The 16273-nt window shown below is 37.5% G+C and overlaps 1 protein-coding gene across 11 annotated transcripts in view; it reads left to right on the forward strand.

The window, feature by feature from the left end:
* Positions 1-16163, forward strand: part of atp2b3a (ATPase plasma membrane Ca2+ transporting 3a) — a 30352-nt gene extending 14189 nt beyond the window's left edge. For 4 of the 11 annotated variants that reach the window (XM_051902226.1, XM_051902227.1, XM_051902228.1 and 1 more), the window contains 16 exons: positions 127-165; positions 582-746; positions 1906-2120; positions 2283-2525; positions 2624-2865; positions 3935-4169; positions 4311-4490; positions 5141-5228; positions 5467-5573; positions 5986-6177; positions 6691-6904; positions 7087-7298; positions 8191-8298; positions 8392-8574; positions 10932-11018; positions 15033-16163. In XM_051902226.1, the coding sequence (XP_051758186.1) occupies positions 127-165; positions 582-746; positions 1906-2120; positions 2283-2525; positions 2624-2865; positions 3935-4169; positions 4311-4490; positions 5141-5228; positions 5467-5573; positions 5986-6177; positions 6691-6904; positions 7087-7298; positions 8191-8298; positions 8392-8574; positions 10932-11018; positions 15033-15440 (2918 nt within the window). In that variant the 3' untranslated portion in view covers positions 15441-16163. Of the gene's footprint in view, positions 1-126; positions 166-581; positions 747-1905; positions 2121-2282; positions 2526-2623; positions 2866-3934; positions 4170-4310; positions 4491-5140; positions 5229-5466; positions 5574-5985; positions 6178-6690; positions 6905-7086; positions 7299-8190; positions 8299-8391; positions 8575-10931; positions 14479-15032 lie in introns of those variants that run through there. The other 7 variants (XM_051902235.1, XM_051902236.1, XM_051902230.1 and 4 more) reach the window with 5 other exon arrangements.
* Positions 16164-16273: the final 110 nt, after the last annotated feature.

The raw sequence follows: 16273 nt of genomic DNA on the forward strand, positions 1-16273 counted from the left end.
AATATTATCCCTCCATGTTTTATGTTTTCTTTCTCATGCACTTTATTGTTCTCTCATGTCAGCTACACTGACCTCAAACGGCGGAAACCATATTTGTTTTGTTTAACTGTGCATTAACTTTCACAGGGAAACAAGATGGGACCCTGGAGAACAATCAAAATAAAGGTGACTTTCAAGACTGAGTTCAGATAGATTTATGACGAGATGAAGTCATTATACAGGCTATTTTCAGAATGAAATACTGCATACTGCACAGTATATACTGTATACTGCCTACTGTTTTTCCCCCCAAAGTTTTATGTGAAATAGTGTAACAATAAGCATTTCAAATCGTAGCATGCCACTGTACATTATTGTCACAATGAGCTCATCACTTGCTGTCATGGTATGTAAATCAATTTATTTTGCATTATAAAATGTCTCATGTCTTGTCGGTCAGATCAAATGATGAAATCGTGAGCAGGATACAGTATATATGCAAACCACAAAATAGTGCGTAGTATTGTAAGCGCTATTCTAAACATTTCCAACAGTTACCTGTAATTCTGCCTGCCTGATTGCTTCGTCTCCACCCACTATAGCTAAGAAACAGGATGAGGCTGTTGCCATGGAGATGCAGCCTCTGAAGAGTGCAGAAGGTGGGGAAGTGGAGGAGAAAGAGAAGAAAAAAGCCAGTGTGCCCAAGAAGGAGAAATCAGTTCTTCAGGGCAAACTCACCAAGCTGGCAGTGCAAATCGGGAAAGCAGGTGGGGAGGTCTACTGTTAAGGTCTTTTAGGTCAAGTTCTTCTGATCACTATGACTTTTGCTCATACTTAAAGTTAAAAGTTTCACTGAACCTCTAAATAATACAGTGTCTCAGATCCAGCAAAAGCTATGAAAAGAGTGACTGTTTATCTCACAGAGTAAGATGCAGCCTGCAGAAATGACATGCATGGCTGTTGTTCTCACTGGAACTACCTACTGTAGCCAAAGCACAATAAAGTCAGTTAGCCATTTCTAAAGCCTATATTTACAAAATATAGATTCTGGGAATCAATACTCTGGTCTCATGAGACCAAATCAATCATTTTGGATCTAACAGCATCCAAAATGTTACGGTGTTGCTAGAGGAGGAGTACAGTGAGAAGTGCCTGGTTCCCACAGTAAAGTTCAGTGGTGGTAAAGCTTTTATATAGGGATGTATGAGTGCTGAAGGTGTGAGGGAGTTGTCCTTTATCAATGCTGTCATGAATTCCCACACCACTGTGTGATTTAATACACAAACTTGAAACAGAACATGTTACCCTTTCCTCATTTCCTGCATTTTTTCAACATGACAATGAGGATATGCATTCTCCCAAGGTGAAAAACCTTCTGCGGACATGTATTGCACTCAATCTTAACACTCTTGAGCACCTGTGGGGGATTCTGTAGAGACGAGTTGAGCAACACGCCCCATTAAAGATCAGGGCATATAAGGAGCTCATCATCCAGGAGTTAAACAGGACAGATGTGACATTTTGTCATGAACTTGTACACTCCGTGCCAAGAAGGGTCAGAGCAGTATATTCAAATTTATGGAGGGCATACTAAGTACTAGAATATTATACATTTGTTGAATTAAATCAAGGGTGTACTCATTTCTGCAATCCTTAATTTAAACAAAACTGGCTAATTTACTTATTTTATGGCTATTAATGACATATATTTCTCAGTTTTTATTATGTATATGTTTAATACATTTTAGTTTTGCCATCTTTCCATGAATTGTATTATTGATCATAAAGAAAATACGTCTTTTGTATTTGTTCAGAGGGGGTGTACTCATTTTTGCTGTGCACTGTATATGATTCCTTACATTTTCAGCTTTTTGAAGAGAGGTGTGCTATTACTTTCTAAGCAATCAGATGTATGATTTATTTCAGGTCTGGTGATGTCCGCCATCACTGTGATTATACTGATGCTGTACTTCGTGATCGAAACATTCGTCATTCAGGGACGGGTGTGGCTGACGGAGTGCACGCCTATTTATGTGCAGTACTTTGTCAAATTCTTCATCATCGGAGTTACAGTTCTGGTGGTGGCTGTGCCAGAGGGTTTGCCACTGGCTGTCACCATATCACTGGCCTATTCCGTAAAGGTTAGTCAGAAATTAATTAAGAATTGGCCTTTTCTGTAGCGTTATGTCGAAGAATGCATCTGTTTTTCTAAAGTCAAGTTCATGGAAGTGTCATTTACACACACACCCACATTGGCTAGTACTCTTAACATTTTAACAGTTCCTATCAATGTCTTTTCACAGAAAATGATGAAGGACAATAACCTGGTGCGTCATTTGGATGCCTGCGAGACTATGGGCAATGCCACGGCTATTTGCTCGGATAAAACAGGGACCCTCACCACAAACCGGATGACAGTTGTGCAGATTTATATACTAGACCAACACTTCCGTGACATCCCAACACCAGATCAGATTAACCCCAGGACACTGGAGCTCATGACCACTGCTATTGCCGTGAACTGCGCCTACACCTCCAAAATAATAGTGAGATGCTTTTACTAAAGCAGTAAACCAGTTTTACAACCCTCATTTCATCTCATCACATTCACCATTCCTTCCTCTCTCTTCACCTCTTCCCCTAGGCTGCAGATAAGGAAGGTGGGCTGCCCAAACAGGTGGGCAATAAGACCGAGTGTGCTCTGCTGGCACTTGTGCAGGACCTGAAACAGGACTACCAAGCCGTGAGGGAGCAGATCCCCGAAGAGAAGCTCTATAAAGTGTACACCTTTAATTCTGTTAGAAAATCCATGAGCACCGTCATTCAGATGCCTGATGGAAGCTTCCGCTTATACAGCAAAGGAGCCTCTGAGATCCTGCTCAAAAAGTAAGTTCTGTTGTCTTTGTGTACGTGGTGATTTTGGCCCATTTGTGTTTTTTAAAATCATAATAATTATGTTGTAATGTTAAAATGACATGTAATCTGTTGGAATGATATGAAATTCAACTATTAAAACTTATCTATGCTATATATACTATCATTTAAAAGTTTTGTTTAAGATCACTAAGAAAACAGTGTATCACTATTTCCCCACTTAAATAAACAGCCCAGCTATTTTCAAATGTGATAATAATAAGAAATGTTTCTTGAGCACCAAATCAGCGTTTTAAAATGATTTCTGAAGGATCATGTGACACTGAAGACTGGAGTAATGATGCTGAAAATTCAGCTTTGCCATCACAGGAATAAATTACATTTTAAAATAGATTTAAAAAAGTTATTTAATTTGTAATAATATTACACAATATTACAGTTTTTACTTTATTTTTGATCAAATAATGCAGCCTTGGTGAACACAAGAATCTTCTTTTAAAACCATGAAAATATTACTGATCACAAACTTTTGAAAAGTAGTGGCATATTACTTTGAAAGGCATATTAGGTATAGTATATATTATATTGTATTATTTAGTTCTGATATTGATAATCAACATTTTGTGAAGGTTCAGCTTATTTCACTAGCCATTTGTTTAAAAACCAAGGACTGTTTCTTTAAGGCCTAATTTGTACCTAATTTGTGGAAAGTGCCAAATAGAAAAGAAAAAATCAGCCTTGATAAATAAATATTTAATTCAGAGACTATTTTAACCCTGCTGCTGGAACACAGAATGGAAAGTATGAGCGTTCTGAGGTTTAAATTTTGTGTTCTGCATGTGGCATTGAGGTTGCCACTAATTTTTATATTAATCCCTTTTGAACAAAGTTTTCTTTCTTTTTCTTTTTCTTTTTCTTTTTTAAATTAGCAGCATGTACAGACTGTAATTTGTCTAAAAAGAGTGCTTAAAATAAGTGTTAAAAGGAAGTAACAATTACACCTCACCTCCTTCTAACTGGCTTTTGGGTACATTTGAACAGTGTAGTCTTTAGAAATTAAGCAATTCTGCCTTCATCCCAGGTGCTCGTTCATCTTAGGCCGTGACAGTGAGGTTCGTGCTTTTAAGCCCCGGGACAAAGATGATATGGTGAAGAAAGTGATTGAACCGATGGCATGCGAAGGCCTTCGTACAATTTGCATCGCTTACCGGGAGTTTCCAGCTGACCCAATGCCAGACTGGGAAAACGAGACAGACATTGTCTCCAACCTTACCTGCATCACCGTGGTAGGCATTGAAGACCCTGTTCGACCGGAGGTATGCAGACCAATTTACTGTCTTAGATGTCTGTGTTTTCTCTGTTTGCAGTCTAATCATAATAAGTCTAAAGATGCTGTATGTGAGGGATATTTATGACACCGATATCTATTCTGGTTTGCTAATTGTTTTTCCAATTAGGTCCCAGATGCTATCAAAAAGTGCCAACGAGCAGGCATCACTGTGCGTATGGTGACGGGTGACAACATAAACACTGCGCGTGCCATTGCTGCCAAGTGTGGCATCATCAGTCCTGGCGACGACTTCCTGTGTATGGAAGGGAAGGACTTCAATAGGCGAATCAGGAACGAGAAAGGAGAGGTATACCATACTTCCAGGTTTTATAGTTATGTACGAAGCTTATACAGGAATTATTTCTATAAATCTTTACCTTTTTGCCGAGATTCATTCTAAAGACACAACATGCACAAAATGTACAATGGAATACACAACCGCCAGTGAAAAATATCTAGATGATGATATATGTAGTTACTGTCCAAATGTTTGTGGTCAATAAGATTATTATTTATTTTTTTATTTTTTTGGGAAGGTAATTAATACTTTAATTCAGCAAGGATGCATTAAATTGATCAAAAGTGACAATAAAGAGATTTATAATGCTACAAAAGATTATATATGCTGTTCTTTTAAACTTTCTATTTATCAAAAAATCCTGTATCATGGTTTACACAAAAATATTAAGCAGCACAACTGTTTTCAACATTGATAATAAGCACTTGAGCACCAAATCAGCATATTAGAAACACTGAAGACTGAAGTAATGCTGCTGAAAATGTAGCTTTGCTATCATAGGAATGAATTGCATATTTATTGAAAATATTAATAGAAATTATAATAATAGTTTACAATATTATTGTTTTACTGTATGAGCATAAGAGTCTTTTTTAACATCCCCAAACTTTAGAATAGTAGTGTAGATATATCAAATTTTCTTTTCAACTTTTTTGCAGATTGAACAAGAGCGCATTGACAAAATTTGGCCCAAGCTCAGAGTTCTTGCTCGTTCTTCCCCCACAGACAAACACACACTTGTCAAAGGTGAGTCTCTCCCTCAGTTCTGTTCATCCCTTGTTCCTATGGAGATGATTACCTCTCCATTATGTCCTTTATGGAACTCTCTCAAATTATATGCAGTACAATTCAAAAGTGAAATGATGACATTTATGCTGATTTAAGCAGAGATACCGAGCTTTTCCTGATGTTGATAATGATGAACAAATGTTTTGATCTCGATTATTAAGATTTTCTGTTTATTTTGTGTGTGCCTTCTGTTCAGGTATCATAGACAGCACCGTTTTGGAACAAAGGCAGGTAGTTGCAGTCACTGGTGACGGCACAAACGACGGACCTGCTCTGAAGAAAGCTGATGTGGGGTTTGCAATGGTGAGAAGACCCATCCATTAAATATATGAAAATTGTGAGAGAGCCATATATTTTTTGAGGTTCTGTTACACAAAGTGTAATGATAAACCCAAATGAAGCCAAATGTGAGACATTCAGTGAACATGATTGTTGCTTTAACACTTAAGGTTTTGGTGGGACTCAGGTTTGATTGAAGGAAAGGTTTGTTTCTTTAAATAGTTTAAAAGCCATCTTCCAAAACACTTCAAATTCATTTGAAAATTTCATATGAACTGCAGTGCATTTCATAAAGGCATTTCATCTGGAAAAATTCAGAATGGAAATATGCCAAGTGTGAAAACAAAGGTGTGATTTTTATTTTTAAAATGAGACATAACAGATTTATAGATGTGTGAATGCTGAAAAATAGTAATTGATTTCTCTGTTTGCATAGGGCATTGCTGGTACAGATGTGGCCAAGGAGGCCTCTGACATCATCCTGACGGACGATAACTTTTCCAGCATAGTGAAGGCCGTGATGTGGGGACGGAATGTGTATGACAGCATCTCCAAGTTCTTGCAGTTTCAGCTCACAGTGAATGTGGTGGCTGTCATAGTAGCCTTCACTGGTGCCTGCATCACGCAGGTACATGCATACACTTATATGAGTGCACACTTCCATTCAAAAGTTTGGGGTCAGTAATAATTATATTCTTTAATTCAGAAAGGTTGCATTAAATGGATCAAGACATTTGTGAAGACATTTATAATATTACAAAAGATTTCTATTTCAAATAAATACTATTCTTTTGAACTTTCTATTCATCAAAGAATCTTGGGGGAAAAAATCATAATTTACACAACTGTTGTCAACATTGATATATTAAGGAATCTTTCTTGTGCACAAAATCATCATATCAGAATGATTTCTGAAGGATCATGTGACACTGAAGACTGGAGTAATGATGCTGAAAATTTAGCTTTGCCATCACAGGAATAAATGACATCTTAAAATATATTAAAATAGAAGACTTCTTTTAAAAACTTTAAAAAAATCTTACTGAACCCAAACAATTGAATGGTAGAATATAAAAAAAGAGTATATAAAACCTGACATTTAATCTGTGATTTTATTTATTTTTGGTTTGTGTGTTTGTAGGATTCACCCCTTAAGGCCGTGCAGATGCTGTGGGTCAATCTGATCATGGACACGTTTGCTTCTCTGGCTCTTGCCACGGAGCCGCCCACCGAATCGCTGCTCCTGAGAAAGCCTTATGGCCGAAACAACCCCCTCATATCTAGAACCATGATGAAAAACATACTCGGACATGCAGTCTACCAGCTCATCATCATATTCACTCTGCTGTTCGTAGGTACGTTCCTTTGCACACTGGTTCTGGCAGAGAACCATTATTTGTTGGATACATAAGTTCTCTTCTCACGTCTACAAGGATCATACTCTGTTATCTGCCGTTTTTTATAATTTATCAGTATTGGTTGATATTGGATATTGTCTTTGGATATTCATTTCATCTTTCCCTGACCTTTTGTGCAGGTGAGAGGATCTTTGATATAGACAGCGGCCGTAATGCTCCGCTTCACTCTCCTCCCTCCGAACATTACACCATCATCTTCAACACATTTGTCCTCATGCAACTCTTCAATGAGATCAATGCCCGTAAGATCCATGGAGAGAGGAACGTGTTTGATGGAATCTTCTCAAACCCCATCTTCTGTTCAATCGTGCTGGGGACCTTTGCAATACAGGTGAAGGCATACAAATGGATATTTATCTCTCAATTCTTTTATTTCCATTTCTGCTTGTTTATTGATCTAAATTAAATGCCATATATACACACTATATTTCAAAAGTTTGGAATCTTTAAAAGATCTTTAAAATGTTTTTGAAACAATTATTTGATCAAAAATATAGTAAAAATAGTAATATTGTGAAATAGTATTACAATTAAAAAAACAGTTGAATTTTCAGCAGCATCACTCCAATCTTCAGTGTCACATGATCCTTCAGAAATCATTCTAATGTGTGGATTTGACGCTGAAGAAACATTTCTAGTTGTGCTTGATACATTTTTTTCCAGAATTCTTTGATGATTAGAAAGTTCAAAAAAAAAAAAAAAAAAAAAAAAAAAAAATATATATATATATATATATATATATATGTATATATGTGTGTGTAAGTGTGTGTATATATATATATATATATATATATGTTTGTATGTATGTATGTGTGTGTGTATATATATATATATATATATATATAAAACATTGTTTTTGTTATTATTATGAATGTATTATTATATTGTATTATTAAGAATCATACATTGTAATGCCATTTTTATGACCTCACATGAATTAAGAAATAAACTATTAAAATTTACATATTTAAAAAAAAAAATCATTTGTTACACTGCAAGGACATTTTAACAAGCTATAATATGACTAAAAATGTGTGTGTGAGTGTATGTATGTATATATAGAGTGAATTCAGGGTGATTGGGACACTTTTTGCCATTGAGATGAATTGGAAAAAGTGTCCCTAACACCCTATATATATATATATATATAGATATATAGATATATGCATTTACACACAGATGAAAGTAAACTCCACTCCTATATCTCTGTTGGTGATTTGTAGGTTGTGATTGTGCAGTTTGGTGGGAAACCCTTTAGCTGTTCCCCCTTAAATGTGGAGCAGTGGCTTTGGTGCCTGTTTGTGGGAATGGGAGAGCTGGTCTGGGGACAAGTAAGTGCCATTCTAGATGCTCTCGAAAACAGAAAATGAGTTTCAAAAATATCAGGTTTTGTTTTACTTCACTGTATTGTTTTTTCCCCCTAGGTGATAGCATCAGTGCCAACACATCAGCTGAAGTGTCTGAAAGAAGCGGGCCACGGGCCGGCTCCAGACGAGATGATGGATGAAGATCTAGCTGAGGATGAGGACGAGATTGACTATGCTGAGAGAGAGCTGAGACGAGGACAGATCCTGTGGTTCCGAGGTCTCAACCGAATTCAGACTCAGGTGACGTTCAGTCTCTGTCTTTTCCTGTCTGTTTTAATGTCGCTTTTGCATTGTTTCTGACAGGGACAGCTGTTCCTGTGTAGACACATACTGCCTTAAAATATACCAAATGCCTTCTGTGCTCTAGTTTGCGCACTTCTTCAAACTTTACTTTTCTCATAACTCAAACATATTTTTCTTTCTTCTTTCTTCAGCCTTTATAAATGGATGAAATATTAATATTTAACAAGCTTTCTGTGTTGTAAATCTTAACGTCTCTCTCCCTCACTTCATCCTTAATTCTCTTTGCTGCTTGATCACGCTGTTTTATTCAGTCCTTTTTGCTCTTCTACTTGCATCTCCATGTATTATGTCACTCCTTGGTAACTATTATTGGCCTTTTTGAATTTTTAAATATTATTATGGTTTGTATGCACAGTGTTTCTTCAAGTATAGGCACGTTTGCATTTACTTTCTGAACCAACAAATTTAATTTCCTCCACAATGACATTTTAATCATTTTTGTGAAAAAATAACTTTGTCTTGGGAAGTCTAATTTCATGGATAGCTATTTATGTATCCTAAATTAATTCATTCATTAACCATTTCGTTCGTATCCAACTCTTGGTGATTCTATGGGCCATCTCTTACCATACGCAAGAGATGAATCCATGAATTTTCTTGCTGATGATTTTTCCGTGGTAGGTCACCAGGTCTTTCCTCAACCCTTCACATTACATGGTTTGGGACTCACACACACACACACACACACATTCACACCTACAGACAATTTAGTGTCTCAAATTCACCTATACTGCATGTTTTTGGATTGTGGGGGAAACCGGAACACCCAAAGGAAACCCACACTGACACAGAATGGACTCGTGGCTCAGCCGGGACTCGAACCGGAGACAAATAAATAATATTTTCATCCTTTTTACATCATTTCACAAAATTACAGCTTGATTGGAAATTATAATAAAACATAAAAAGTAAAACTAAACACTAAAATGTTTCCGTTTATTATTTTCTTCACACGTCTCATATTTCTCATTATTTTAAAGTCCCCCTGTGGTGAAAATCAAGTTTTTAATCTTGTTTATATGTCTATGTGGTGTTTTTAATATGCTTTAAGACAAACCATGAACAAATTCATATGTCAACACCATTGCTGAGTATTTTCTTCTTAAAACTGCAGTGAAAAAAAAGACTCATGCCCATGATTTGAAATCACTGGTGTTTGTGACGTCACAAACTACCTTGTAACCAATCACGTCAACGTGCCGGCGGGCTTTAGCATATCATTAACAGAGAACTAGCAGGGGAGTTGAGAGAAGCCAGGTTATCCCGGTATATTTTTCTGTTGATATGAAAAATTGTGTAGATTTAGCAATATGGCGCGTGTATGATGTATATTACAATGTTATGATGAACTAAATACCTTTCTCCACCCACGTTCTGAGATGTTCAAAGCATTTGTAAGGATATTGATTGGTGGAAGGCAGCTGTCTGACTCTGAGATGAAGAACGGGAACATGGTTTGTGTAACATTAGCAACACATTATTAGCTGTTTAATAACATAGTCAAGCAAAAGGCTAATCATATTAATAACCGTTATGTTTCTGATGTTGTAAAGAGTGATACCATTGTGCAGCGTTTACCTCAGTAAGTTGACCGAGTGGATCTCTGAGCTGGCGTGAGCGAGTGGAGGCGGGGCTAATTTGCATATTCATAGATCCGCGTATACTAAATGAGTCATATGTGTAGAGTTACATTCAAGCTATTTTGAGGCATGAAGAAATTTTTTTTCACTGGAAAAAAACGTTTAAATATGTCATTTTGGTGATTAAATATGAGTTTTAAGAGATAAAATTATTGACTACAGGGGGACTTTAAGCATGCTTTTCACTTACCCTCCTTGCTTACTTTACTAGTGACAAAATTGTTGGTTGTGATGGAAATTAGCCCACTACTGAGAGACGATTAAAAAAAAAATCTATACATTAAATAAATTTTGAAATTATTTATGATTATTTCACTTTGATTAGAAGATATAATTAGAATTAATATTTTAATAAAGAATTTGGGGTCTTTCAAGGGTAGAACAATACAATTTATGATTTTCAAAAACATTCCAATCCAGTTTTAATTCGCGTTTCATATAAGTGAAAGAAAATTTAATTCCATTTGTTTTAAAAAATAAAAATAAATAAAGTGCTCATAGTTGAAGAAACACCCTTAAATGGTTGGCATGCACAATGTCAATTTATGAAATGCTGCTTTTCCTGCAAGACGTTCCTCCCCAAAACCCCCAGTCCTGTTCATTTCATTGAGCTCATTCGCCTGTCTGTGTGATGTCCTTCTCTCTCTCCTGCAGATGGAGGTAGTGAGTACCTTCAAGAGAAGTGGTTCGTTTCAGGGTGCAGTGAGACGCCGCTCTTCAGTGCTCAGCCAACTCCATGACGTAACCAATAATTCTACTCCCTCTCACGTAGTTCTCTCCACTGCCAATGCAACTGGTGCCCCCGGGAGTGAGTCCTTACATTCCGTTAACGGCACCTCGTAGAGCCCGTGCACTCAGATGGCTTAGCATATACATGAACACACACACGTGCATTGTTGCCTGCCTTCAAAGCACCTAGTCTGCTGAATGTTGAGTGTGTGCGAGAGAGAGAGAGCAGATTATCATCAGAGCATCTGCTTCATCTCTCTACTTGTGCATTTTTATTAGTTTGTTTTGCTTATTAGTTTGTGGCCTTTCTTTCTTTCTTCTTCCTTTCTTTCTTCCTTTCTTCCTTGCTACCTCATAACTTATTTCTTGCTCTTGCTGTTTATTCTGGCTTGATGCTGCCAAGATGTTTTTTTTTATTGTTGCCTTTTTTTGATTCTCCCGTTGTTTGATTTTGCCAATAATTCACCCTCAAATCAATGTTGCCATAAAGGGCTACCGGAATTTCACTCAAAAGAGCCAAACAACAATTGAACTGAATTGAGAAACTAAAGTGGAGATGTTTCATCTGTTTGCTAAATCAAAAGCTGACTACATGGGAACAACGAAAGCAATGGTTGACTGTTGTAAACCTGCGAGTATAAGCCCATAATGGTTTCTGCTGCCATTTTCATATTAGGGATATTAGCATTAATAATGCTAACATTTTTCTATCCCGTTCAGGACAAAAAGCATACTTACGGTGTGCCATGTTTTTTGCTCATGTCTTTTGCACTGTCTTTGTGCGCCTTGTTCAGATTCTCCTCTCTCTCTTCACAGGTTTCGTGTTATAACCTGCCAAACTTGTCATCTAATGAAAATGTCCTGCTAATTGTTGCTGCTTGAGTTTCTACACATTAGAAAATCTTTCTTTCTATCTGCTGCTATGTCACAAAACAGCTATAGTTTTGGACACAATCTTCTTGAAAGTCATTCTCACAGACAGCGATTTGTTTATGAGCATTTAATGCACCAAATATAACATCAACATTGCCCTCCAGGTACCAGAAGCGATCTTTTCTGTGGTCTAAAGAAACAGCTGCGTCTTAGCGTTTCCAAATCCCTTCAAAGAGACCACCAAGCATTAGCCCAGCTGGAACCCCCTTAGTTTCATTATCACTTCCCCTTTAATGTTAATCTTCAGTTGCTTTTATTTATGAACCTTTAAAATGAAAGTACGAGTTCACTTTCTATTTTGTCCTCACTTTTTTAACAGAGGGTTTTTTTTTTTTGTCTTATCCTGTCCTGTCAGTCTTGTCCAGTGTTTCTTTTCCGTTGTTCTTTTTTTGTGTTTGTCTTCGTTTCATTGTCTTGTAGCATTTTGTGCTATGTTATCTTAGCTTAAAGGGTTAGTTTACCCAAAAATGAAAACTACCCCATAATTTACTCACCCTCAAGCCATCCTAGGTGTATATGACTTTCTTCTTTCAGCCAAACACAATCAGTTATATTAAAAAAGCTCATCCAAGTTTTATAATGGGAGTGATAGAAGGCTGAGTTTTTGAAGTCCAAAAAAGTGCATCCATCGATCATAAAACGTACTCCATGCAACGCATTACACAATGCCATGACGTTCTACGCTATGTCCTATTTTATAATGTGTAGTACGTCATGTTATTGTGTACTATGTCGCAAAAGTTAGCGCTTTTTGGGGCGTACGTCGAATGCATATGGCTGTTGCACCGGAAGCTTGTTATTTTACTTTATAAAGCTTTACATAAGGATATTTGTCTTACACAAATGCATCGATTCCTTTCAGAAGGCCTTTATTAACCCCCCGGAGCCTTGTGGAGTACATTTATGATCAATGGATGCACTTTTTTGGACTTCAATCACTCCCATTATAAAGCTTGGACAAGCCAGGATATTTTTAATATAACTCTGATTGTGTTCATCAGAAAGAAGAAAGTCACATACACCTAGGATGGCTTGAGGGTGAGTAAATTACAGGGTAATTTTCATTTCCAACAAAGAAGGGAAAGATCCAGCTAAATAACTTTCATTTAATATTTTTATAGTTATATTTTCACAAAAATAATGTAGACATACTTTGGTGATGTTGAACAAGAGGGCTGCCTCTCAAAAGCTTTTGTTGGGCCGTCGCACCACAACAAAAGGAAATGACTTTGTGCCGTAGGATTAGACTTCCATCCATCAAACGTCTGTGTTTCACCTCCCTTCTCCTGCCGTCTGTCATGAGGAGTTCTGATGTGATGTGTTTGGAGCTGTTCAAACACAATCCCTTTTCTGTTTTTCCATCCAGTGCCTGAATTACAAAAGACTAGCCGATTCCTCACTGCAGTTAATTTACAATGTTTTATTTTTCCTCTTTTGATATCATAACCATTACGAATTCTGGGCCTTATACTCGAAAGTTTACAATGTCATTGCTGCGTAGCTTTAAATTAAGCAGGAACCACAAAACAAATGGCTCTTTGGAAAAACAAAGCCGCAGAAGCGCTGTTGTGTCCATGTTGTGAAGTCCCCTCCCTCTGTCAGTCACATTGCTTTGTGGTCATTCCCAAGCGTGGTTTGGCTATGCATGTAGAATGCGGAGAACGGGGAAAAATAATCCTGTCCGATGAATGTGACGGTCCAACATGCATGGTCACACACACGAATGGTTTCTTTTGAAGAAGATGCATTTTCACCACGGCTGCTGTAGAATCGCACATGACGAGAACGAGGACGTCAGAAAAAGGAATATGGAACAATTTGATCAATGATTTTACTGATTTTGTTTTTTCTATTGAATGTGTACTTGCATGCCATGCATGAACGGGAAGAGGAAACTTGAATTATTGTGCATGGTTGCATGGGAGACAAGTCCCATTTAATGTGTTCATACTTTTGAGGGCATAGAGAGTTTAGTTTTTCTTTCTTTTTCTTTCCAAAACAAGGCAATCAAAATCTTCTAAATGTCCTCATATTAGACTGAGCTAATATAATCAATGATACCTTGCTTTATGTTATATCATTTTTTTTCTCCATTGATTTATTGAAAGTGGATTTAAAAAAAGACTTACAAATATACCCTATAAATGTAACGAATAGAAAACTGATGTCAGAACAATAAATAATGCTTACAGTCACTAATGCAATCTGTTTTTTCAAGACTGTTGAATCCGTATTACAGAGTTTGTCAGCACCAACAGTATGTGAATACGCATGTCTTTATTTCCTGTATGTTGTGTAGTGTAAACCTCACCTTTTATGTTCTAAACATGTGTTTTTGTGTGTGTACTGTGTACACTGTGTGTATGTGTGTGTTTGTACCACATGGTGGCGTGTACCTTCAAAATCATTGTTTTTTGGTGTTTACTGTTGTTTGTTCGCATGTGTTTTTTGTTTTTATCAGTGTTCCATGGATTTTAATCACCTGGTATTGAACTGGCAACAGTGAAAGTTGTAATACTATTTTTGAATTTTGCAGACATACATGTCTTATTTTATTTATTTGGTAATATAATTTTTTTTTTTGTGCTCACTAATTTGACGTCTTACATCAGAGGTTAAAGAAAAGAAATCTAACTTTTCGATCATTACCATTAAAAAAAAAAAAAAAAGCTGAAATTGGTGAGTCATTCATTAGATCCACGTATTAAATGAAAAGCAGAAAGGGGGCTAAGGCTGCTTTGACAGACCATATTCTCGATATTTATGGTATTGGAACGATTTGTGTTTTCTGTCTTGTTGTATTATCTTGAGATTTCCTTTTCCTCTTGTAATTACAACTTGGATTTCAATTATGTTTTTGGGCATCATTCTATAGAGGCCTATAGAATGGCTGTGGAGTTTTGTTTCTTTTTCAAAGGCCTGCTGCACCAAAGGCCTTAATGGATGTGAAACTTTCAGCTCTCGCAGGTCAGCTAGCTGAAAGTGTGCGAGTAGTGCAAAAGGGGGACTAAACTTCTCTCCACCTCTCTGTCCCTTTCGATCCCTCCATTTTCTTCCCTTTGACATCTCCTACCCTGCACCCTTGACGTATAGATCCGGGTGGTGAAAGCTTTCCGTAGTTCCCTGTATGACGGCATCGAGCGGCCGGAGTCGCGGAACTCCATTCACGACTTCCAGGCGCACCCGGAGTTCATCATCACGGACTCGGTCCACAACATCCCCCTGATCGACGAGACGGACGTGGACGACGAATCGGAACGCTCCAATCATAACCACGTGCGTGTGGCGCTTCGTCACCCCGTCCCTCACTCTCAGCCCCAGAGGCCCCCGCGATCCCGCTACCCGTCCCGCCCAATGAGGCAGCAGAGTCTGCCGGTCACCCTCAACTGCAACAACAACGCCGCCGAGAGCCACGTCTACCTGGGCTCGAGCGACAACGGGGCGCCGCACGTCTCCCCCTGCCCCGCGAGCCCTCTGCACAGCTTGGAGACGTGCCTCTGAAGAAAGGTCAGAGGTCGGCGAGATGAGACTGCCAGCCAGAAGGACTGGTGTGGCAGAGAAACAGGATGTTTCTGTACCTAATCTTTGTTCCTATCACTATCACAGATTCACTGCTTCAAAATGTTTCAGTGGTTCTTTACAGTATCTTGTGTGACCCAAAGACAATCCCGCTCCGCATGAAAGTGACCGATTATGTTCTCATACAGTATGTTGCACTTGAACAAGTACCCAAAATGCCGAAGTGGATCTACATGTATGTAGGAGTGGACTCTGACTAAAGATTTTAAAGACTGTGAGCCTAACGAAAGTGTACAAATGGAAAAAAGAAAAAAAAAAGAAGATGTTTATTTGGGGATAACTCCTTTCGCCTTTTAATTAATAACATTATTGTTCCAATTATTATAGTGGTTATATTTCTGCTAAAACTACGACAATTAATACTACAGTTGCTATTACTCCAGTTATGATACTTCATCGTTTAGCTTTATATAACTAAGTATGTTTGTATGTATGACGTAAGTCTGTATGTATGTGTATTTGTTTGTTTGTTTGCTGTTGTTAAAATCCGTGTCTATGTTCTCATTGGTTCCACACGTGGCCCTCTCTCTCTGTTTTCTGTGTTAGAGTGTGATGTGTATGTCCAACTGAAAAAAAAAAGGAAATGAAATTAAAGAACATATATCAGCAGCATAAATAAAATAAAATCTAACCATTGGAGGAAAATCTTACAATACTTCCTGGAAATGACAAGCAATGGCGCAAGAGCATTGTGTTGTCTTTAAAGAGCATCTCACCCATTCCTGAAACACATATTCCACTGTTCAAAAAGAAAG

This window comes from Ctenopharyngodon idella, chromosome 8 (assembly GCF_019924925.1).
Source record: "Ctenopharyngodon idella isolate HZGC_01 chromosome 8, HZGC01, whole genome shotgun sequence".
Taxonomy (NCBI): domain Eukaryota; kingdom Metazoa; phylum Chordata; class Actinopteri; order Cypriniformes; family Xenocyprididae; genus Ctenopharyngodon; species Ctenopharyngodon idella.